At 54.4% G+C, this 25754-nt stretch overlaps 1 protein-coding gene across 1 annotated transcript in view; it reads right to left on the bottom strand.

Annotated features, from left to right (window-relative positions):
- Positions 1-991: 991 nt before the first annotated feature.
- The window catches only part of LOC138810748 (protein Wnt-3a), a 41625-nt gene continuing 16862 nt past the window's right edge, over positions 992-25754 (bottom strand). Inside the window, exons 2-4 of the mRNA XM_069997951.1 lie at positions 24703-24944; positions 6588-6853; positions 992-1471 (exon numbers count right to left, since the gene is read on the bottom strand). Of these exons, the coding sequence (XP_069854052.1) occupies positions 992-1471; positions 6588-6853; positions 24703-24944 (988 nt within the window). The remainder of the gene's footprint in view (positions 1472-6587; positions 6854-24702; positions 24945-25754) is intronic.

The raw sequence follows: 25754 nt of genomic DNA, 5'->3' as shown, positions 1-25754 counted from the left end.
CGGGGGCGGCCAGAGTCCGGTGGCGGCCGGGGTCGGGGCGTCCGGGGTCCGGGGGCGGCCGGGGTCGGGGCGGCCGGGGTCCGGGCGGCGTTTCTAGCAGACAGAGCGAGGAGCCCGGCGGCGGGCGGCGGGGCCCAGGGAGAAACCGCGCGTCGGGGCTGCGGCCCCGTGCGCAGCAAGGCCGTGCCCTGTTGCCCCCAACTACACAGTTCAGTGAGTGGCCTGGGGGCTGACGGGGGTCAAGGGGTGGGGGGTCACGGAGGGACCGACGGAGGTCCGGGCACGGGCGCGGGCGGGCACCGGAGGGCGCCCCGGGGTCTCGGGATCCGGCCCGGCACCGACGCTCGCGCCGGGCGTGAGCCCGCGGGAGGAGCCCTGCTCCCCGCTCCTCCCCTGCCGGACGAGGCCCGCTTCCAGGCGGAGCCCTCCGCGCGGGGCGCCCCGCCCACGTCCCTCAGCCGGGGCCCGAGCCGCGGGGAGGCAGAGGGGCCTCACCCCGGGGCAGCCCCCCACCTGCCGTCTGAGCCCGGGACCCTCTGGAGAGGAGCCCGAGCCTGGGCCTTCCAGCAAGGAGCCCCGCCCCCTGGGAGAGCCCCGCTCCCGGGCAGGAGCCCCGCCCCCAGGCAGGAGCCCCGCCCCCAGGCAGGAGCCCACTCTGATATGAGCCCCGCCCCCAGGCAGGAGCCCCGCCCCCAGGCAGGAGCCCGCTCTGACAGGAGCCCCGCCCCCAGGCAGGAGCCCCGCCCCCAGGCAGGAGCCCGCTCTGATATGAGCCCCGCCCCCAGGAAGGAGCCCCGCCCCCAGGCAGGAGCCCGCTCTGATATGAGCCCCGCCCCCAGGAAGGAGCCCCGCCCCCAGGCAGGAGCCCGCTCTGATATGAGCCCCGCCCCCAGGCAGGAGCCCCGCCCCCAGGCAGGAGCCCGCTCTGACAGGAGCCCCGCCCTCCGGCAGGCGAGGTCGCCACAGGGGCGCGGCGCGGGCGCGCGCCCGCCTACTTGCAGGTGTGCACGTCGTAGACGCGCGCGCACTCCTGGCAGCTGACGTAGCAGCACCAGTGGAAGACGCAGTGGCACTTCTCGCGGCGCCGCTCGGTGCGCGCGTTGTGGCCGCGGCCGCAGCACAGGAGGTCGCAGCCGTCGATGCCGTGGGAGCTGACGTTGCACGTGCGGTCGCGCGTGCCGAAGGAGCCGGTCTCGGGGTTGGGCTCGCAGAAGTTGGGCGAGGCCTCGTAGTAGACCAGGTCGCGCTCGGTGGGCACCTTGAAGTAGGTGAAGCGCGGCCGCAGCGTCTCCACCCAGCCGCGGGACTCGCGGTGCTTCTCCACCACCATCTCCGACGCGCTGTCGTACTTGTCCTTGAGGAAGTCGCCCACCGTGCGGAAGTCCGGCTGCGACCACCAGCAGGTCTTCACCTCGCAGCTGCCCGACAGCCCGTGGCACTTGCACTTGAGGTGCATGTGGCTGGCGATGGCCTGCGGAGGGGGCACGTGAGCGGGGTGGGCGTGGCCGGCCGGGGGCGTGGCCGGCCGGGGGCGGGCGATCACTGCCCACGGGGCGTGGCCAGCAGGGGGCCGGCGATCACTGCCCACGGGGTGTGGCCGGCCGGGGGCGGGGCGATCACTGCCCACGGGGCGTGGCCAGTGGGGGGAGTGGTCCAATCACTGCCCACGGGGCGTGGCCAGCTGGGGCGGGGCAATCACTGCCCACTGGGTGTGGCCAGCGGGGGGGGATTGGTCCAATCACTGGCCACGGGACGTGGCCAGTGAGAGGGGGGCGGGCGATCCCTGCCCACGGGGCGTGGCCAGCCGGGGCCCCCTATCATGGCCATAGCCAACCCAGGGCCCCATCTCCGCAGGCCACCACGCCCCCTGGGACTCCTCTCTGGCTCCTAGGGGAGCCTGTGGGGATGGATGTAGTTCCTGGCCAGACTCAAGGCTTCCGAAGGACTGGAGGCTCCCGACATAGGCCTCAGCCTTCCCCTCCCTCATCTGTGGGGTGAAGGGAAGGAAGGAGGGAGCTGGAGGAGCATCGTGGTCTGAGGATGTGAGTTCGATTCTTTCTGATGGGAGAATTAGAGAACCCAGAGCAGGTGCTCATAGGTTGGGGCAGCGGCACTGGGAGCCGTCTCTGTCTGGGCTCTGGGATGGCCTAGGACCTGGACAGTGGCTGGGGTTTGGATGAGGGCAACAAAATCCTCCACCATCTCTTGGTGTATATGTGGTGGTGGTAGGGACTTGGAGAGGGCAGCAGGGTTGAGGAGAGCAGGTATCATGAGAACTGTCGTGGCACTGTGCCACGATACTGAGAGGCAGCCGGTCCTAATGGAGACCACATACTGGATCCTAAGACTCAGCATAAGAGGAGGATGCAGGCTATCACAATCATGATTAATATTGCTGCATTATTGCAATGATAGCATGTTGGCTACTTGGTTGTTATGGTTTGGATGTTGTTGTGCCCCAACATACTGGAAGAGGGGTCCCTAGATGTTAGGAGGTGTGGGAGCTTGGAGAAGTGGGATCTAAGAGGAGTACTTCCTCATGGTCTATAGCTACAGTGGACAACATAGATTTCAAAATGACAAGCAGAGATGATTTTGAATATTCTCAAATAACCAATGTTGGAGGTGTGAAAATGCTAATTACCCTGATATGATCATTATACATTGTATATATGTTTTGGAGTGTCACAGTGTATGTGACGATTCCTATGCGCCAATTAAAAATTTAAATTTAAAAATGAGGCAGGAAATTGTTAGCTCATTGAAAGCACTGCTTCCTGATACTTATCCCTGACGGGCCTTTATCTTTGCCTGAAGCTCCCTACTTCATGAAGTTACTCCAAGTCCCAGGCAAAGAACTTCTCCAGGAAACCAGGGCCACCATCTTCCCGATGGTGACAGTGTTCCCTAATACACAGACCTCAGTAGTGGCAGGCTCAAAGGCTCCCTTCCTACCAATCCTCCTGACTCACTCTATTTCTACAGGATCTCTGAATGGAGGGAAAGATGAAAGCAAACCAGGTTGGGTTTCTTGAGAGGGTTGTTATGGAAAGCCAGACCAATTCCTACCCACTCTCTGGCTTCCTGTTTCTGCAAGTGATTTCTCCTCTCCCCTGTGCCCCTACCACGCTGCCTTCCACCAGGTGTCATGGAAGCCAAGTCAGCCGTGGACTTTTACCCCCAAAACTCTCAGCTAAATAAACTGCTTTTCTGTATCAGTTACCCAGGATTTTGTTATAGCAAGGAAAAGCAAACAAATGCTGATATTTACTTACATTTAGCATTTAAAGTGTATTTGGCCTGTTTATTCTTTCAATATGGCTACTCAAAAATTTATAATTGCCTATGCAGCTCACATTTGTGACTCCAGTGGTTTAAAGCTTTGGCTAGGCTTTGGGTCCAGATCTACCTTTGCCTCATGCCCCTCCCTTAGCCAGTTCTTTTTATTTATTTATTTATTTGTCTGTCATAGGGCTTGAACTCTGGGCCTAGGCGCTGTCCCTCAGCTCTTCAGCTCAAGGCTGGTGCTCTACCACTTGAGCCACAGCGCCACTTCCAGTTTTATGGAGCTTTATTGGAGATCAAAATCTCACGGACTTTCCTGCCTGGGCTGGCTTTGAACTGTGATCCTCAGATCTCAGCCTCCTGAGTAGCTAGGGTTACAGGCGTGAGCCACTGATGCCTGGCTTCTTAGCCACTTCTTTATCTCTGTTATTCTTGATCACAGTCAGGGGTGGAGTGATCCCCTGGCCCTGCTCTGCTCTGCCTAGTCGTTTGTCAAATATTCATGTTCCTCTTGTTTGTAGTCACATTTTCCCAAAGAAGAAGCATACTTCCCTTCTCTACTTCAGATTCTTTTCTTCTAGTTTTATTCTGTTCAAAGTTTTTTATATATATATATATATATATATATATATATATAACATATCATATATATAATATATATATGATATGTAGAGTGCTTGCCTTTCATGCATGAGGCCCTGGGTTCGATTCTTTAGCACCACTTCAGGTGCCATGACCGACAAAAAAAAAGGTCAGTAATGCTTGAAACCTGCTGAAAAAAAAAATCCCAGGGATTCTGTCTCAGCCAAGCAGCAAAGACCTTGCGACACTTATTTTTTTAATTAATTTATTTTTTTATTTTTTGGGTCTGGTCGTGGGTCCTGAACTCTGGGCCTGGGCACTGTCCCTCAGCTCTTCAGCTCAAGGCTAGCGCTCTACCACTTGAGTCACAGCACCACTTCTGGCTTTATTATTTTTTTCTGCTTATGTGGTGCTGAGGAATCAAACCCAGGGCCTCAGGCATGCAAGGCAAGCGCTCTACCACTGAGCCACCTTCCCAGCTCCATTGCAACACATTATTATTATTATTATATTTTCTTCTGTCAGTTGTGGGGCTTGAACTCTGGGCCTGGGTGCTGTCCCTGTGTTCTTCAGCTCTACCACTTGAGCTACAGTGTCACTTCCAGTTTTCTAGTGGTTTTTATTGGAGATAAGAGTCTCATGGACTTTCCTGCCCGGACTGGCTTTGAACCTGGATCCTCAGATCTCAGCCTCCTGAATAGCTAGGATTACAGGCGTGAGCCACCAGTGCCCGGCTATTATTATTATTATTATGATGATGATGATGATGATGATGATGCCAGTCCTGGGACTTGAACTCAGGGCCTGGGCACTGTCCGTTAGCTTCTTTTGCTCAAGGTAGCACTCTACTACTTGAGCCACAGTGCCACTTCCAGCCTTTTTCTGTGTATGTGGTACTGAGGAATGGAACCCAGGGCCTCATGCATGGTAGGCAAGCGCTCTACCACTGAGCCACCTTCCCAGCCCATACTTCCTATTCTTGTAACACTCTTGTCTTGCCACTGCTTGTGTTTTGAGTGCTAGGCAATACCTATTGGCCTCTCCCATGGAGGATGAAAACTGAATTTCTCACATCACTTTCCTACACTTCCTACATGTATTTGCTGTATTATGATGACATTTCCTTTCCTATTACTGATATTAATGTACTGCCACTGGTTTAGCCCCTAATTCTCCCCTGACTAAATTTTCTCAGTTCTGTCTTGAACTTGAGATGTTCAAGCTTGTCTCAGCTCTGTCCATCTCATCTTCTTGGAGATAGCTTTGTTGCAAGAACAGGGCCCCAGGTAAGTTTTGTGAAATGGGAACGTCTGAAAACGAGTCTTTTCTAATTCAGTATGATACCTAATTGCTAGTTTAGCTGCACATCAAATTCTTGGTTTAAATCATTTTGTCCCTCACAGTCCTGAAAATATTACTACCCAATTTTCTTCTAGCTTTCGTTTTTCTTCCTGGGAAGTCTGGTGCCATCTTGATTCCTGATCATTTGCATGAAACCCAGACATTCTTCTTGCAGCTTGAAGAGTTTCTGTTACGATTAGCTCTGAATTTCACACACTATCTTGTGATCTTCCAGTCACTTACTGGGCCTATGGCTCTAAAACTTTAGTTCTAGGAAAAAATTTTCTGTTCTCTCTCTTTCTCTCTCCCTCCTTCCTTCCCTCCCTCCCTCCTTCTCCCTTCCTCCCTCTCCCCCCTCTCTCTCATGCCATGACTTGGCATTGTCTGTGTTTGTTCATTCAAGGCTGATGCTCTAGCACTTCAGCTATGCCTCTACTTCAGCTTTTTGCTGGTTAACTGGAGATAAGTCTCTTGGATTTGCTGCCCAAGGCTTGTTCAAGCTTTGCTCTTCAGATCTCAACCTCCTGAATAGCTAGGACTCCAGGCGTGAGACACCAATGCCCAGCTTCATCTCTACTTCTTAAAGATATCTGATACTGGAAATTTCTGCATGGGTCTCAAATTTCTCATCTCTTAAGAGTTAATTCTTGGGTCTGGTATGACAACATTCATGTATCTACCTTTATTTCTGGAAAGGGTAAGCAGAGATTTTCTGGTCTGACACTTAAGCACAATCTAAGGATGAGCTGCCCAAGTACAAAGTCTGTCTACATATGGAAATTCAGCCCTTCTCTTCCGGAAGCCTCAATGCCAGGGGCAAAGCCTGATTAGACTCTAAACTGAAGGGTAGAAACACCTGAAGTTGTGTCTCCTTTATTTTATACAGGCTTATAAAACTCTATCAGTCAATCAATCTATTCATCCATCTTATCTATGTCTTATCAATCATCTGTCAATCACCTCTCTATTAAGTACTAACCATCTCTATTAATATCTCTTCTAGCTGTATATCTCTCTTAGTTTATATGTTTACCCACCCATCTATCTCTGTCGCTCTGTTTCTCTTCCTGTCTGCTCACCATTGTGTATTTCTTCGTCACTGACATTCCTGCCTTGCTCTGTGGCTGCTTCTCTTTCTCCTCCTCCATAAGGTCCAGGGGCTTCTGCACGCCAGGCCCATACCCGACCCTCCTTTGGGGGAAGTCCATGGGTGGCCTTGACCTCTTACGGGAATGTGCTGGATACTGGGGTGCATCTGGGCCGTGCTGACTTTCACAAATCCTTCGACGGAGTGAGCAGTCCCCCTCCAGCCCACCGTTCTACCCACGGGACAAAAGGGACTTGCGCTGCCCAGGGGCCCTGGGGCGCCACGGACGTACCTGGCGTCCAGCCTCGTTGTTGTGGCGGTTCATGGCCGAGCGGGCGTCTGGCCGGTTCTCCCGGGCGTCTGCAAACTCCCGGGACACCATTCCACCAAACTCGATGTCCTCGCCGCAGCCCCCCCACTTCCAGCCTTCGCCGGGGGAGCCCTGGTGGCGGTTACTGCAGCCACAGATGGCTGCGGAGCCCTCGGCACAGGACCGCGTCACCGCAAAGGCCACACCGGCTGAGGCGATGGCGTGGACGAAGGCTGACTCCCGGGTGGCTGTGGAGGAAGGAGTGGGGGTGAGCAGAGTCTGCTGAGGAGGCTGCAGGGAGAGGGGGTGTCCCCGCTGAGCCACCATGAGCCAGGACTCGAGGGTGGCGGAGAAGGTGCAGGAGAGCACACCGAGACTTTTGGAGTCACACCCATAAAATCCTTGTTCCGACCAATGTCCTGAAGCATTTCCTCTCAGCTGTCTTGCAGTAGTTTCAGTTTCTGGTCATATGTTAAGTCAATCCAGATTGAACTGAGTGTGTGTGTGTGTGTGTGTGTGTGTGTGTGTGTGTGTGTGTGTGTGTGTGTGTGTGTGTGTGTGTGTGTGTGTGTGTGTGTGTGTGTGTGTGTGTGTGTGTGCAGGTGTGCGTGTGTGTGCAGGTGTGCGTGTGCCAGTACTGGGGCTTGAACTTGAGGCCTGAGCACTATTCCTCAGCTTTTTTTTCTTTCCTTTTTTCCTGCCAATCCTGGGGCTTGAACTCTGGGCCTGGGCTCTGTCCTTGAGCTTCTTTGGCTCAAAGCTAGTGTCCTCTCATTTGAGTCACAGCGCCACTTCTGGCTTTTTCTGAGTAGTTTATTGCAGATAAAAGTCTCACAGAGGGGCTGGGAAGGTGGCTCAGAAGTAGAGTACTTGCCTTGCATTCATGAGGCCCTGGGTTCAATTCCTCAGCACCACATAAGCAGAAAAAGTTGGAAGTGGTGCTGTGGCTCAAGTGGTAGAGCGCTAGCCTTGAGCTGAAGAGCTGAGGGACAGCGCCCAGGCCCAGAGTTCAGCCCACAACCAGACCCCCTCCCCCCAAAAAAAAAATCTCACAGACTTTCTTGCCTGGGCTGGCTTTGAACCTTGACCCTCAGATCTCAGTCTCCTGAGTACCTAGGATTACAGGTGTGAGCCACCAGCATCCAGCTCCTTAGCTTTTTTTTTTTTCCTCAAGTTTGGAACTCTACCACTTGAGCCATACCTCTACTTCTGGCTTTTGGTAATTAATTGGAAATAAGAGTCTTCACATGGACTTTTCTGCTTCAGTTGTTAAATCCATGATCCTTAGATCTGATTGTAGGTGTGAACCACTGGTGCCTGGTTTGAATTGATTTTTATGTATGAAGAGAGATTTGGGAGTTGACTTTCAATCTTCTGCATGTGATGTCATTATCTCATTTTCCAAGCACTATTTATCAAAGGTATTGTCATTTCTCTACTATGTTCTTGGCATCTTTTGTTGGAAATATATATCTTATATATATATATATATATAAAATGTAAAAATATATAAAAATATATACATATAAAAAAAGTAGCCAGGCACTGGTGGCTCATGCCTGTAATACTAGCTACTCAGAAGGCTGAGATCTGAGGACTGTGGTTCAAAGTCAGCTTAGGCAGGAAAGTCTGTGAGAATCTTATCTCTAATTAATCACCCAAAAACCGGAAGTGGAGCTGTGGCTCAAGTGGTAGAGCATTAACCTTGAGCTGAAGAGGTGAGGGACAGTGCCCAGGCCCAGAGTTCAAGCCCCATGACCTAAAACACCAAAAAAAAAAAAAAAAGTAGATGAATTTTTGAGACTTCTATTCTATGTGTCTGATTAAGCGCCATCCTGTTTTGGTTCTGATGGCTCTGTGTTATGCACAATGAAACGCTGGTAAGCCATGAAGGGAGAGACCTGGAGGCCACTAAGTGAAGCAGGCCCCGGCTATGTGGGGTGGCTGGGTTTTGCAGCGTTCAGACCCGAGGGGGCTTCTCCAGACAGGATGAAGGACCGGCTGGGCCTCTAGGGTGTGTAAACTTTCCGCCGTGGCAGTGAGTAGCCGTGGGCTCGGGGCAGGAGGGTGTGGGGGTGGGGCCATGTCAGTCTGGCTGTCACTGACACTCTTTCCATTGTCACCTGACATGGTTGTGCTAAGTGATAACCAAGGTACTGCAAGCTGAGGAAGCCCCAGGAGCAAGACCAATGAGAATCTGAACTGCTGTCTAACACAGATTTTACTGACCTAGCTGAGAACATTCTGGGCTTGAGGCCCCAGAGCGTGGGTCTCCGGGAGCGGGTGTGCTATGGATTTCTTGGGCCAGAACCCTCTTGTTCAAGGGTGCATCACTGGCTCCTAGACAGTAGAATCCTTGCGTTTATGAGAGTCCTTCCTTACACAAAGCCTCATGTGTATCACCGAGAAGCCTTCCTCCTAGAGGGATGGGCAGGGGGATTGCTCCCCAGGGTTTTTCCAGCCGAGTTCTGAGTGATCAGTCCTGGGGACTCTGTGTTCTTAATTGCAGGCAGGAAGAACAAGGAAACTGAGCAACTGTGCACATACTCTGACACACTCAGGAAGCTTGATACTCATCCACACAGAACTAGCATAAAAAAATATACATTCAGCTGGGCGCCGGTGGCTCACGCCTGTAATCCTGGCTACTCAGGAGGCTGAGATCTGAGGATGGCGGTTCAAAGCCAGCCTGGGCAGGAAAGTCTGTGAGACTCATCTCCAGTTAACCACCAGAAAAACAGAAGTAGTGATATGGCTCAAGGGATAGAGCGCTTGCCTTGAACTGAAGAACTGAGGGACAGCACCCAGAGTTCAAGCCCCATGACCGACAAAAGAGAAAAAAAAGAGCACATTCACTTCCATGCAGAGAACACAGGAGAAGTCACGCCACCCTCCGGCGGCGAGCAGAGGCTGCACATCATGCAGGTCCTCAGACCAACCCCAGCACAGACCCAGCCCCGTAGCAGCTTCCTCTACACCTTCCCAAGATGCCCCAAAACATTCATTTTCCAATATAAAATGTTCACCCCCAGACAGACCAGTCACACCCTTTGCAATCACCCCGGAACCTGGCTGAACAAATGCCTGCGTTCGCTGGATACCAACGACTACCCTCCTCTCCTCCTGCTGTTCCTAGGCTGCCTCCTCCTGCTTTCTTGAGCTGAGCTGGGCATCTGTCCTTCCTGACCCCTCCAGAGCTGCTTCCCGTGAACCCCTGAGGCTGGGTTAGGACCAGTGAGCGAAGCAGCCTGTGGGCTGTCGAACTTGGCTTTCCCTGGCGCCCTTCCCAGGGCAGCTCAGGCAGGAGGCTTGAACTGCATCCTGGACACCTGACTCACTCTTCCTTCTGTTTTCCTTTCTCCCATTCCCAGCACAGGGAATCTGCTATCTGAAGCTCTAACTACCCTACCTAGCCAGATGAGTCCAGGGAGGGTGACCCTAGGAGATGGCGCCAGTGCCCCAGACCCGGAGAGCTCTGCCTCACCCTGCCGTGCCCAGAACAAGGCTTTGGAAACTTTTGCTTATCAGGACTCAGGAAAACAGGCTAGGATTGACAGACACTTGAAGAAAGGCAGGCAGGGGAGGGAGACTGGAGCTAGGACTTAAAACTTGGAGAGACAAAAGCAGATTCTTACCTGGCTCTGTCACCAGCTAACTGGGCAGGCGTCCCTCCCCACTAAGCCTCAGTTTCTCCTGCCAAAAGAGGAGGGGAGCCGGGCGCCAGTAGCTCATGCCTATAATCCTAGTTACTCAGGAAGTTAAGATCTGATGATCCCGGTTCAAAGCCCAGGCAGACAAATCCAAGAGACTCTTATCTCCAACTAACTAGCAAAGAAAGCCAGAGTGGAGGTGTGCCTCAAGTCACAGGGCACCAGCCTTGAGCAAAAGAGCGAAGGGTCAGCTGGATGCCCTGGGACTTTAGAGGAAGAGAAGGTCTCCTTCCAGATAAAGGCTCTCCAGGCTGAGGAAACCCTGGAGCTGCCCTTCAGCTGGGTCCCAAAAGATGGAGACAAGAAACCTCTGCACATGTGTTCACAAGACCTGCTTGCGAGGCCCTGTAGGAGTGTAGGCTGCAAACCACAGGCAGATAAACATGAGACGGTGGGTTCTGGCAAAGGGTTCTGATTTGGAACTGAATCCATGGATTTCTCTGCAGTTTCCCAAGGTACTAGTCCCTACAAGCTATACTGGATAATCCGTAGATATCATCTTCAGCGATGGATGGAGTTTATGTCCTCAGGGTGGAGGCATCACCAGCCCCTGAGTGGGACTGCATTCACTTGAAGGCATTCTTGTTAACAACTCTTAGCCTGGCCACTGCCAGTGGCTCACAACTGCTTGGGAGGCTGAGATCCAGAGGACGAGTTCAAAGTCACCACAGGCAAAATTCTGCAAGACGCCATATCCAAAATAACCAGCACAAAGCTGTGTTCGCTGAGTGGCACACAAGGTAGAGCACTGGCAGAGCAAGCAGGAAGCCCCGAGTTCAAACCCTCACGCTACCCCACCCTCCAGCCAAAAGACAAAAGCACAGCGCATGCAGAACACCTGATGAACCCAGTTTCGGCAGTCTCGAGTCTGCCCACACTCCTCAGAAACTCCAGGGAACGGAGGGGAGGTTGGAGGAACCTCAGGGAGATGGTGAGGTAAAGGAACAAGGGGTCTGAGATGAGATTCGAGGCAGAAAAGGGGGCGTGGTGGGAAGATGGGCGGCCTTCGAGTTAGGACAAAGACTCGGGATGGGAGGGACTCAGCTTTGAGGCTTCATCCTGGGTGTGCACCATGTCTGCAGTAGGGGTGAGTGCGGCACCACTCCCGCAGGGCTTCTGCAAGTTTAAAATGATCTCAAAAGAGGAAAGGAGATGTCTCAAGAAGACATGTCTCCAGAAGGTCCAGGTGACACTCCCAGCCACAGGGGTTTGGTCCTGGGAGGACCAATTCCAGCGGGGGTTGTGGGTACGCCCCCCCTCCCCCCGGGCTGTGAGCAGAAACTACAGGGTGTCTCTCTTTTTTTTTTTTTGTCAGTCATGGGGCTTGAACTCTGGGCCTGGGTGCTGTCCCTCAGCTCTTCAGCTCAAGGCGAGCGCTCTACCACTTGAGCTACAGCGCCACTTCCAGTTTTCTAGTGGTTTATTGGAGATAGGAGTCTCACGGTCTTTCCTGCCCGGGCTGGCTTTGAACCGCGATTCTCAGATCTCAGCCTCCTGAGTAGCTAGGATTACAGGCGTGAGCCGCCGGTGCCCAGCCAGGGTGTCTCTTAGAGTGCACACATTTTCCTGTAGAAGGAAAGGCTTTTTATCAAATTTCCACAAGGTTTAGGGGCAATCACTGCGATCAGTTTCCTGCCTCAATGCCTTCTCTTTTTGCAGGGAGTAGAACAGGACAGACAGACAGAACAGCCCTGAGATTGCCGAGTGAGGACACAGGTCTCACGGCCAGGTCTCTGCCACAAACCACACCTTTGTTAGGGGATTCTGCTTCTAGGGACACAACAGAGGCAGCTAGCATGGGGGACAAAGGTACCTGTAACGGGACGTGGTCCATACTTCAGAAACACAAGCGGATCATCTCAACTAGCAGAGAAAGGTCTTATTCCCAAAGGGCTGTTGGGAATTAAAAGTGGAAGAGCAGTCTGTAGGCTACCGGGCCCACGCAGATGCTGCCAATTTGGCCCAGATGCCTGGAGCAGAGCCAGGATGAACTTTGTGAGCTAGTGAAAGCCTGCTCTGTTCAGACCCAAGACTCTGCCCATACGGCCATCAAGTATAAAGAAAGAAGAAGAAGAAAGCCAATTATGTGACATGATTGCTCCACAAGAGAAACAAATTCTAAGCCAGGTACAGTAGTGAACTCCTGTAATCTCAGCATCTAGGAAGGGAGGCTGAGGCAGGAAGATCGAGTTTGAGTTCAGCACAAGGTATGATATTTAAAAAAAGCAAACCAATCAACAAACCACACCAAAGAAAAAGCAAATCTAATTGGGAAAGTCATCTTCACCAGATCCCTTGCTGTGGTCTTATTTAGAAAATAGTGATTGAGTTAATAAAAAATAACATTTATCTGCGTCCTTCCTTTTTTCCATCACAAATCCATCATCCACCATTTACCACCCAGCCATTTACTATCCATTTATTACCTACTCATCATTCGTCTGCTATCTGTGTATTTATACTCCACCTATGCTTCCTTCCAACCAGTATCCACTTGTCAATTATCCATCAGTCCACCCACCCTTCCATCCATCCACTCATCCAAGATATGCATCCCATAATGAGCCAGGCACTAGGCTCAGAACTAGGAATATGAGATGAGTAAAACGTGATGTACCTACTCTTAAGAACCAGGATTTGAAAATCAACTTTGAGAACGTGGATTGCTGCTCAATAAAGTACGATTTCCAGCAATCTAGGCTTCATGAAAGTTGAAGGAGCTACGGTTCTAGTGGGATTTAAAGAGACTGGAAGGTTCACTGTCAGCTGAGAAGACTCCCTCACCATAAGAAAAGCCTTCTCTGTCCTGGGTGGGAGCCTCTGCTGGCTTACATCAGGTCCTCTGCTGTGGGTTCTGTGCGTTTCCTGTCTTTAGGAGTTACAGGCACAGAGAGGACAGCAGGGGGGAAAACACGCAGTTTGGCTTGGCAGCATGGGATCCAGAGCAAGCCTGAAGTAGTCCGTAGACAGGCGGATAGGTGAGGCGTGGGTGATGGAAGAGTGGATGAATGCCTGGACGACAGGTGCAAAGAATGAATGGGAGAATGGCGCGTGGTTAGATGGGAGGGAGATGGGTAGGTAGATGGGTGACTGGCTAGAAGGATAAATGATCGGTGAATTGGTGGATGGGTAGATAGGTGGATGATAGACTCAAGGGTGCTCATGGATGGATAGGTACGTGGATGGAGGATCAAGGGAGTCTGGTGTCTGGGAAGAAGGGAGAGTCATTAGTGGGGCATCACAGCCAAGGGCAATCCAGCTCTCCTGTCAGGAGCCATGGGACGAGGCTCCGCACTTGGTTGCCTTTGAGACTCAGGACTTGGGCTTTAGAGGGGTCTCAGCAAATCTCCTATTTTGGGAGTTGGATTTCATGGGCTTGTCAAGAACCAGCGATGATTTGGGGAATGAAAGAGGTCAGCCAAATACTTGTATTTTCTTGTGAGAAGCTGAAAATATTTAAGAAACAACTGCCGTTATCTTCAGGAAAGGCTCTCTGGATGCCGAAAAGGAAGGATTTACTCCCAAACTCGTATTTGTTGAAGATGGATTGCACAAATGGTCTCACTTTTCACCATGAAGCGCCGACTGTGCCCTGCGGAGCACTGGAGCACCAACTGCCTCGGTAGGACCGTGCTTCCCAGGGAGATGACCCAAGAGGCCATTTCTGCAGGGAGCATCCTGCCAGAGTGCAGCCCAGAGGCAGCCCTGCTCTGGAGAGAATGGCCCAGAGGAGTCCAGACAGGAAAAAGACTCCAAGAGAGCCAGCCACGGGTCTCCAGCTGCCCAGATAAAGCAGTCCTGAGAGGTTGCTCTGGCTCTCAGGCGGGATTCCACAGCTTCACGAGGTGTTTCCATGGCTGCAGTCATGCCTGGGCGGGAAGCCCACCTGCCCGGCTCCATACCCCCGGCCCAGGGGGAGCTGCTGCCCTGTCCTCTCTCCAGAGGGGAAGGTGGTGGGCACAGGCCTGGTTAGAGACAGACAGATAGCCCGGGGCTCCTGAAAGCGTTCCTTGGGGGCTTCCGGAGGCAGGACTGTCCCAGGAGACGGCTGTTCAGATGTGACAAGGGCAGAGGCTGTAGCCAGCGGCGCTCTGGGGTGGCTCAGCCTGACCCCTTGGGGAAGGTGGACAGGGAATGGATCCTGGGACTTCCCGGCCACTCGAGGGTAACAGATCACTGAAAGGCCACCCGGGGCCTGCATCCACTGCTCTGGGCAGGGCAAGGCCTCATCCATGAAACCCCAGACTCAGACGGGACCCTCACCTGGGTCCCTTCGTGGTTGGTGACCACAGACAATACAAGTCGGCCACGGCTCAGGGAGGGAACACGGCCCCGAGGAGAGCCCTTTCTGGGGGACTGATGACAGCGAGCATCCCCGCCGGCTTCTCACCCAGACACGGCCACGGTGGGACAGGGCTCCAGCAGGCCGATGCCGGTCAGTGGTTGGTGTTATCTCACTGGTCCGCTGGAGCGGGTCCTTCATCATGAGCATGGGACTTGGGGTGCACGATCATGAGCACGGGATTTGGGGTCTATCATCATGAGCACGGGACTTGGGGTCTATCATCATGAGCACGGGACTTGGGGTCCTTCATCATGAGCACGGGACTTGGGGTCCATCATGAGCACGGGACTTGGGGTGCATCATCATGAGCACGGGACTTGGGGTCCATCATGAGCACGGGACTTGGGGTCCATCATGAGCACGGGACTTGGGGTCCATCATGAGCACGGGACTTGGGGTCCATCATGAGCATGGGACTTGGGGTGCATCATCATGAGCACGGGACTTGGGGTGCATCATCATGAGCACGGGACTTGGGGTGCATCATCATGACCACGGGACTTAGGGTCCATCATGAGCACGGGACTTGGGGTCCATCATGAGCATGGGACTTGGGGTGCATCATCATGAGCACGGGACTTGGGGTGCACCATCATGAGCACGGGACTTGGGGTCTATCATCATGAGCACGGGACTTGGGGTCCATCATGAGCATGGGACTTGGGGTGCATCATCATGAGCACGGGACTTGGGGTGCATCATCATGAGCATGGGACTTGGGGTCCTTCATCATGAGCACGGGACTCGGGGTTCATCATGAGCACGGGACTTGGGGTGCATCATCATGAGCACGGGACTTGGGGTCCTTCATCATGAGCACGGGACTCGGGGTCCATCATGAGCACGGGACTTGGGGTGCATCATCATGAGCACGGGACTTGGGGTGCACCATCATGAGCACGGGACTTGGGGTGCATCATCATGAGCACGGGACTTGGGGTGCATCATCATGAGCACGGGACTTGGGGTGCATCATCATGAGCACGGGACTTGGGGTCCATCATGAGCACGGGACTTGGGGTCCATCATGAGCACGGGACTTGGGGTGCATCATGAGCACGGGACTTGGGGTGCATCATCATGAGCACGGGACTTGGGGTGCATCATCATGAGCACGGGACTTGGGGTCCATCATGAGCACGGGACTTGGGGTGCATCATCATGAGCATGGGACTTGGGGTGCATCATCATGAGCACGGGACTTGGGGTGCACCATCATGAGCATGGGACTTGGGGTCCTTCATCATGAGCACGGGACTCGGGGTCCATCATGAGCATGGGACTTGGGGTGCATCATCATGAGCACGGGACTCGGGGTCCATCATGAGCACGGGACTTGGGGTGCATCATGAGCACGGGACTCGGGGTCCATCATGAGCATGGGACTTGGGGTGCATCATCATGAGCACGGGACTCGGGGTCCATTATGAGCACGGGACTCGGGGTGCATCATGAGCACGGGACTCGGGGTCCATCATGAGCATGGGACTTGGGGTGCATCATCATGAGCACGGGACTTGGGGTGCATCATCATGAGCACGGGACTTGGGGTGCACCATCATGAGCACGGGACTTGGGGTGCATCATCATGAGCACGGGACTTGGGGTGCATCATCATGAGCACGGGACTTGGGGTCCATCATGAGCACGGGACTTGGGGTGCATCATGAGCACGGGACTTGGGGTGCATCATCATGAGCACGGGACTTGGGGTGCATCATCATGAGCACGGGACTTGGGGTCCATCATGAGCACGGGACTTGGGGTGCATCATCATGAGCACGGGACTTGGGGTCCATCATGAGCATGGGACTTGGGGTGCATCATCGTGAGCACGGGACTTGGGGTGCATCATCATGAGCACGGGTCTTGGGGTTCATCATGAGCATGGGACTTGGGGTGCATCATCATGAGCACGGGACTTGGGGTGCACCATCATGAGCATGGGACTTGGGGTCCTTCATCATGAGCACGGGACTCGGGGTCCATCATGAGCATGGGACTTGGGGTGCATCATCATGAGCACGGGACTCGGGGTCCATCATGAGCACGGGACTTGGGGTGCATCATGAGCACGGGACTCGGGGTCCATCATGAGCATGGGACTTGGGGTGCATCATCATGAGCACGGGACTCGGGGTCCATTATGAGCACGGGACTCGGGGTGCATCATGAGCACGGGACTCGGGGTCCATCATGAGCATGGGACTTGGGGTGCATCATCATGAGCACGGGACTTGGGGTGCATCATCATGAGCACGGGACTTGGGGTGCACCATCATGAGCACGGGACTTGGGGTGCATCATCATGAGCACGGGACTTGGGGTGCATCATCATGAGCACGGGACTTGGGGTCCATCATGAGCACGGGACTTGGGGTGCATCATGAGCACGGGACTTGGGGTGCATCATCATGAGCACGGGACTTGGGGTGCATCATCATGAGCACGGGACTTGGGGTCCATCATGAGCACGGGACTTGGGGTGCATCATCATGAGCACGGGACTTGGGGTCCATCATGAGCACGGGACTTGGGGTGCATCATCATGAGCACGGGACTTGGGGTCCTTCATCATGAGCATGGGACTTGGGGTGCATCATCATGAGCACGGGACTCGGGTTCTAGCTGCGCGCTGAGAGCGGAGGCGGGGCTGAGGCGCAGGCGCGAGGCGCAGGCCGGGGCCGGCTGGGTCTCCGCTGCCCCGGCCCCGCCCCGCCCCGGCCCCGCCCCGCCCCGGCCCCGCCCCGGCCCGCCCCGGCCCCGAGGGGGCGCCGCGCCGGCCGTCGGTAATCGCTCGCGGCACAAAGCGCGGCGGGGCCGCCGAGCGCGGGTCGCGGCCCCCGAGTCGGCGCGGCCGGGCGCCCGCCGCCCCGCCGCGCGCAGGAATCCGGCTTTGTGCGGCGCGGCCACGCCGCGTTAGCCCCACAATGGCCGGCGATTAGGCGGCGGCGGCCGGTCATGGCAACCCCGAGGTATGCGCCGCCCGCCGCGCCGTCGGGCCCCGGGGAAATCCCTATTCAGCCGCCGCATTCCGCTCCCCGGAGGGCGTGTGAACCGCCGCGGCGCCCCGGCCGCCCCGCGCTTAATCTTGTCGTCGGCGCGCGGACATTGTGCGGCGCGCCCGGCGCGGCGGGGAGGGGCCGGGCGGGGAGGGGCCGGGCGGCCGCGCGGGGTCAGGGGGCGCGCCCGCGGCCCCCCCACGGCGGCCGCGCGCACGCGAGGGCCCGGCCACCCCGAGGCCCGCCGGCGCCCCCGCGCAGCCCCGCCCCGCGCAGGGCGCGGGGGTCCCCGGCCGGGCGCAGGGCGCGGGGGTCCCCGGCCGGGCGCAGGGCGCGGGGGTCCCCGGCCGGGCGCAGGGCGCGGGGGCGCGGGGGTCCCAGGCTGGGTGCCAGGCCCCCCGGACCTCCCTGGAAGGGTTAAGGGCTCCACCCCACCGGCCCCAGCGACGATGTCTCCGGAGGCGCCCTGGAAACTCCCCGCTCCCTGCCCAGTGTCCCGGGCTTCCGCTGCCCAGCTGGCCCTCCAGGCACCGCGCCCCGCGCGCCCCGCACTCCTCACCGGCAGCGTCTCCCAGAGCCCCCCGCGGCCCCGCAGACCGGGAGCAGGGGGGTGAACACACACTCCTACCCATCCTCACGGACACCCCATGGACGTGCACACACAAGCACACCCAGACATGTTCACAGCACATGTATGCACATGCAACACACGTGCACACACCACACCAAGTCCCGCACCTACACACATCTATGCAACAAGTGTGCGCAGATGCACAGCGACAGACACACGCATGGATATAGACAGGATCGCTAACCTGCCACCTGCCCACACAGACACAGCTGCCAGTGCGCACGGCTGGCCCCTTCCCGCACAGCTGGCTAGTGGATGTTAAAGTCCGCTCTAGAGGCCGGCTCAGCAGGGTGGCCAGCCACCCTGTGGTCCCTGCCACAAAGCCTGGGGTGACCTTTGACATGATTAGGGTCACCCTGATCCTAATCCAATCAGATTGATTACGGCCGGGGCTGACAGGCAAGCAGGGAGGGGCCGTGTGTCCACAATGGCCGCTTCCCAAGTCAGCTTCTTTCTAGAGCACCTGGGGGATTCTTAGTCCTCTCTGAGTCTGTGAAGCAGGTAAACAGGAAGGAGGACCCCCACAGGCTCCCTTCCTATTATACTGGGTCGGGGAGCTCTGTTAGTCGCAGAAAAGGGAGGGAGGGGGGCAGGGAGAGGGGCAGGGAGGGGGCACAGAGGGGACTGGAGAGGGGGCATGGAGGCTACAAACAGGGTGGAGCTTAGATAGGTCTGCAGATGTGCAAGTTGCTCTCGGAGGCTGGGAGAGATCAGCAGGATGGCAAGCTCCAGCAGTCCAGACTCCAGCTCAGGGCAGCTTTTAAAAAGAGGATAAGAGGAATAGGGCATCCCCAGCCCTCAGCCCACATCCAACAGGCTTGGCCCTGGAGAGTCTGCGGGGCTGTCCAAAAGATCTTTGAAGAAAACTTTCAAGGACCTGACGCCCCCCACGGCCCCCCAGTGGCCCCCTCAGGAGCAGCCTGCCTCCCCTCCCCACCCTGGCCTGTCCTCTCTGCACAGACAGACCCTCCACACGGCAGCCACGTGGTGCCCTAGGGCCTCCCCGCCGCGGTCCCCATTCTTTCTGGGAAATTTGGAGTCAGGCTGCTGTGGTCCAGGCCCCAGTGGATGGGAAGTGACCCCTGGCATGGAGCAGCACACCCACATGACCGTGCTCGCGTGTGGGGTATCTTGACAGCCATGTGTGTGCCACACCTGTCTCCGCTTCCCAAGGCTCCATGCCCACGACAGAGCCCAAGGACTCACGTGCAAAGCAACTGCTCCACATGCATATTGAGCATTCACAGGTACAGACTCTGCACACGGCACGCGCACACACACACACTCTCCAAGCCACATGTGCTGCACATCTGAAGGCACATGTACTCACATGTGTACACACGCTAAGGTGTGCAGGTACGCATGAAAGCCGCGCAGACGCAGGCACTATGAGTGCACACGCAGACACTGCAGCCACAGGCACTATGAGTGCACACGCAGACACTGCAGCCACAGGCACTATGAGTGCACACGCAGACACTGCACATGCAGGCACTATGAGTGGACACGCAGACACTGCAGACGCAGGCACTATGAGTGGACACGCAGACACTGCAGACACAGGCACTATGAGTGCACACGCAGACACTGCAGACGCAGGCACTATGAGTGCACACGCAGACACTGCAGACACAGGCACTATGAGTGCACACACAGACACTGCAGACGCAGGCACTATGAGTGCACACGTGCACACGCAGACACTGCAGACACAGGCACTATGAGTGCACACGCAGACACTGCAGACGCAGGCACTATGAGTGCACACGCAGACACTGCAGACGCAGGCACTATGAGTGCACACGCAGACACTGCAGACACAGGCACTATGAGTGCACACGCAGACACTGCAGACGCAGGCACTATGAGTGCACACGCAGACACTGCAGACACAGGCACTATGAGTGCACACGCAGACACTGCAGACGCAGGCACTATGAGTGCACACGCAGACACTGCAGCTGCAGGCACTATGAGTGCACACGCAGACACTGCAGACACAGGCACTATGAGTGCACATGCAGACACTGCAGACACAGGCACTATGAGTGCACACGCAGACACTGCAGACGCAGGCACTATGAGTGCACACGCAGACACTGCAGCTGCAGGCACTATGAGTGGACACGCAGACACTGCAGACGCAGGCACTATGAGTGCACACGCAGACACTGCAGACGCAGGCACTATGAGTGGACACGCAGACACTGCAGCTGCAGGCACTATGAGTGCACACGCAGACACTGCAGACACAGGCACTATGAGTGCACACGCAGACACTGCAGACGCAGGCACTATGAGTGCACACGCAGACACTGCAGACGCAGGCACTATGAGTGCACACGCAGACACTGCAGCCCCACAGGCACTATGAGTGCACACGCAGACACTGCAGACACAGGCACTATGAGTGCACACGCAGACACTGCAGCCCCACAGGCACTATGAGTGCACACGCAGACACTGCAGCCCCACAGGCACTATGAGTGCACACGCAGACACTGCAGACACAGGCACTATGAGTGCACACGCAGACACTGCAGACGCAGGCACTATGAGTGCACACGCAGACACTGCAGACGCAGGCACTATGAGTGCACACGCAGACACTGCAGACACAGGCACTATGAGTGCACACGCAGACACTGCAGACGCAGGCACTATGAGTGGACACGCAGACACTGCAGACACAGGCACTATGAGTGCACACGCAGACACTGTAGACGCAGGCACTATGAGTGGATATGCAGCGACCCTGCAAGGTTCCTGCGGCCACCAGCGTTTAGGAAGCGATTCAGTTCCAAGGGCTCTCACCGCACCAGCCGACCAGTCATGGGGCTTAGTTGGGGAAAGCAGGCTGCGGGGAGCTTGCTCTGGAACAAAGCATCTTGACCCTGCCCTGGGGATCGCTCTCTGCCCCCCCCCCCACGATCCTACAGCGGTGATGTTCCAGATAGAGGGTTTTCCTCAAAATCACTACAACTCAAAGGGCTAAGTTTCCAGGACAAAGGGCATATGAAAGCCCACAGCCAACCTGAAATGCGTGGCAAAAGGCTACTCTCATTACTTCCGTTCTACATGGCACTGGATGTCCTAGCTGCAGGGATCAGCCAGAAAAGGAAACGAAAGGAAGAGGCAGAGATATCTGCATTCACACAGGGCACAGGGCACATCTCAAACTCAGGAAACTCTTAAGACTGTCAGCTTCAAAAGAAAAAACAAAACAAAACACTGAGGCTGACACTAAGCAAGAGGCACAAAGCATGGGCCCAAACTATGACACATCACTGAAGCAATGGAATGGGGCTCTGGACACACAGCAGAATTCCTGGATTAGAAGCCCTAATAGAGTTGTGATGGAACACTTCCCACAATAACCTACAGAGTCAATATAATTCCATTAAAAACATAAATGCAGAGCCTGAGCTTAAAAGTCTACATAGAATTTCAAAGGATCCCAAATAACCAAAACAATCTTAAAAAGAAAAAAAATTTAGAAGACTCACATGGCCTGATTTCAAAACATCCTATTAAGCTACAATAAAATGATATAGAAATTAACAAAATACTAATGTATTAACCAGTGGAATTGAAAGCCCAGAGTAACTGTATGACAAACTGATCTTCAACATGAGTGCCATGACCATCCAAAGTATGTCTGAGGGAGCTTTTTCCCTCCAGATAGTACTGGGGCTGTGGGGTATCCGCATGGCAAAGCAAATTAAAAAATTAAATAGATTGACAGATGACCATAAGCGATAAACATGAAACTCACAGACAAAGCAGGGCTACAAATTGTTGAGGCCTGAGCTTAGGCAACATTTATTTTGATCTCACAACAATTTTAACCAAAGTAATTTTTGAGCGTCAAAGGCCACTATCAAAATGAAAGGAAGTATTTGCAAATCTTATATCTGATAAGTATCTGGTATCCAGAAGGTAGAAAGAACTTATTCAATAGTAAAAAGTCAACTCAATCGAGAAATAGGCAAAATGCCCCATGCTGGGCATGGTGGCACATGCTTGTAATCCCACCTACTTAGGAGGTAGGAGTGTGCTGGTCTGGTTTGGGAAAAGAATAAGGGCTAAGGTAAGGCTTAACTGGTTAGAGTACTTGCCCCAGTATTAAAAAAAAAAAAAGGGCTTGAGTAGACACCTCTTTAAAGATGACCCATGATGGCCAATAAACACATGAAAATATGCTCAGTACTGTTAACTATTGGAATGTGAAAATAAAACAATGAGATGCCATTTCACATACACTAGGATGGTTTTTTAAAAAGAGTAACGAGCGCCAGGCATGATGTTGTGCACCTGTAATTCCAGCTACTTAGGAGGCAATGATGGGAGGATGGAAAGTTGAGGCAGCTCTGACAGAAAATCAGTGGGAGCTCTGTTGTGTGTGTGTGGGGGGGGGGGTCCTGGGGCCTGAACTATGGGTCTGGGCACTGTCCCTGAGATTTTTTGCTCTAGGCTAGAGCTCTACCACTTGAGCCACAGCTCCACGCCTGACTTTCTGGTGGGTAATTGGAGATACGAGACTCGTGAATGTTCCTGCTCAGGCTGGCTTTGAACTGATCTCAGAGCTCGGCCTCCTGAGTAGATGGGATTACAGGCGTGAGCTGTGGGTGCCTGGTTTGAAAGCTCTACTTCAACCAACAGACATGCAGCAGCTCCCCCAGCTGTCTGGGAGGAATAGGTCGGAGGTTTGCAATCTGAGGCTGGCTACAGGGTAAATAAATACATGAGACCCTATCTAAAAAACAATAACATCAGAAAAAGGTCTGTAAGGTATGAATTAAGTGCCTACCAGGCAGAAAGCCCTGAATTCAAACTCCAGTACCACACACACAAGAATCAGCATTTAAGTCAGCAATTCTACTCATAATTATATGTCCCAAAAGATCTGAAAAAATACTCAAAGAAATGTTTGCCCAAGAATACTCACAGCTGCACTATTCGCAAAATCCAGAAGGCAGAAACAATTCAGATGACTGGCGAGTGAGCAAGCACACGGGCTCAATCACCCAATGGAAGAGTATCTAGCCATGAAAAGGAATGAAGGGCTGGGAAGGTGGCTCAGTGGCTGAGTGCTTGCCTCCCATGCATGAGGCCCTGGGTCCTATTCCTCAGCACCACATAAGCAGAAAAAGCCGAAGTGGTGCTGTGGCTCAAGTGGTAGAGCGCTCGCCTTGAGCTGAAGAGCTGAGGGACAGCGCCCAGGCCCAGAGTTCAGGCCCCACCACCGACAAAAAATAAATAAGTAAATATAATAATAAATAAATTAAAAATAAAAGGAATGAAGCACAAAGACAGGCTAAGTTTTAGTGAAAGAAGCCAGACACAGAAGGTCACATATTGTGTAATCACAATAACAGAAAATATCCAGAATGGGAAAATCTGCAGGGATGGATGGAAAACAGCTCTTCCAGAGAGGAAAAAGAATTGGGAAGAGTGCTTAGTGGGCATGGGTTTCTCTCTGGGATGCTGAAAATATTTTATAATGAAAAAGAAGTGTGATTCTGAGACAATGTTAAACACATTCTGCGAATATGTTAAAAGGGTTTCAGAAAGATTAAAAACTACATGATTTTTTAAAGGTATGGAAGCCTTTCACCTCCAGCCTGTTTCTGTTTCTGTCTCTGTCTCTCTGTCTCTGTCTCTCTCTGTCTCTCTCTCTCTCTGTCTCTCTCTGTCTCTGTGTCTCTCTCTCTCTCTCTCACACACACATCAGTACTGGGGCTTGAACTCAGGGCACTGTGTTCTCACTTGGCTTTTTCACTTGAGGATGGCCTCTACCACATGAGCCACAGTTCCCCTTCTGGTCTTCATGGATTTGTCCACCTGGGCTGCCTTTGAATCTCGATCCTCAGATCTCAGCCTCCTAAGGAGCTAGTGTTACAGGCATGATCCACCATACCCTGCCGTCTTGTCTCTCTCCTTCTTATTAGGTCTCTACCCTGGGGTCCCAGGTACTGTGTAAGGACCCCCCCCCACCCCCGTGTGGTGTCTGGCAGCCTCACAGGGACATGTTCATGAATGGCGTGTGTTGAGGAATGGAGCCAGCTCCACCCAAGGGCTGCTGTGCTCTGACCACAGTGGCAGGAGGTCAGCGCATGATAATTATTGCTTAAAACCACTACATTTTAGGATAATTTGCTCTTTGGTAGCAGCTAACCAACACCCAGTTCTTCTGCTGTCCTCTCCTCCCTCAAACCAACCCGCAGCCCCGTGCTCTGCCTGGCCACCGTTCCCCAAGGCCTCGCGGACTCCCTTCTGCTCTTACATTTTGAGGAACTCGCTGGTTGTTGGTTTGTTTCTCTCCAAGTTTACCAAGCCCCCTAGGGTGGACATCCAGTGTCTGGTGCTACCCTTGCTAGAGTGGAGGCATACCCTGACCGCCTGGTACCTTTGTCCAGCACAGGGCCGAAGATGGCCAGGCTGTTGCTGACGGTGGTGCAGTTCCAGCGGCGGCCCCGGAACTGGTGCTGGCACTCCTGAATGCCAGCCTTGACCCCCTCGGCCACGCTGGGCATGATCTCCACGTAGTTCCTGCAGAAGCGCAGCTGCTTGGGCACCAGGCCTGGGATGCTCGCGCAGAGGATGGGCTGGGTCCCCAGGGAAGAGTACTGAGGCCCGACGGCCAGCGACCTGCAGGGGGACAAGCAGGCGGTGCAGTTAGTTCGGGATAATGATCCTGGGGGGCAGGTGGACCCTTTTCTTCGGGGGTCCTGAGTGCATTTGGTAGACAGTTCCTCCACCACAAGGAAAAGCTGACTTTAAAGAGAGGCCACAGCCGGGCACCGGTGGCTCACACATGTAATCCTGGCCACTCAGGAGGCTGAGAGCTGAGGATCACGGTTCAAAGCCAGCTGGGGCCGGAAAGTCCGTGAGACTCTATCTCCAATAAACCACCAGAAAACCAGAAGTGGCGCTGTGGCTCAAGTGGTAGAGTGCTAGCCTTGAGCTGAAGAGCTGAGGGACAGCGCCCAGGTCCAGAGTTCAAGCCTCATGACCAACAAAAAAAAGAGGCCAGGCACACAGAAGCCCTGACTGTGTGTTCAGCTCAGCTAAAGACACCAGTAGACAGGATTTGCTGCATGAAATGAGGCCTCTGTTTTCGCAAAGGTCCAGAGAAGCCTCTCATCCTGGGGCATTGGCCAAGAAGCCATTGCAAAATGCCAGAGTAGAACTGAAGGCCCAGGGGTGGGTGGCAGCCACTGAGGGGCGTTGGGGTACGAGCTGTCTGAATCCAGGGGAACACTGCAGGGCGGGCCTGCTTTTTCTCTCCTCTATCCATTTGCTGTTTGTGGGTCCCACAGCCAGGCATCGCCTGCCCAGGCTTCTCCCACATACAGTCATCCGAGAACCCCTGGCATTTCTGGGAAGGCCAGCCCGGTGCAAGCTGAGTGGGTGCATCTGCTCTCAGAGCCCTGGCCCTTCCTCTCCAGGACCTGCCCC

Source organism: Dipodomys merriami, unplaced genomic scaffold (assembly GCF_024711535.1).
Source record: "Dipodomys merriami isolate MVZ:Mamm:240054 unplaced genomic scaffold, mDipMer1.0.p SCAF_508, whole genome shotgun sequence".
Taxonomy (NCBI): domain Eukaryota; kingdom Metazoa; phylum Chordata; class Mammalia; order Rodentia; family Heteromyidae; genus Dipodomys; species Dipodomys merriami.
The sequence above is the reverse complement of the archived record's forward strand: the minus strand, read 5'-3'. Positions and strand labels throughout refer to the sequence as shown.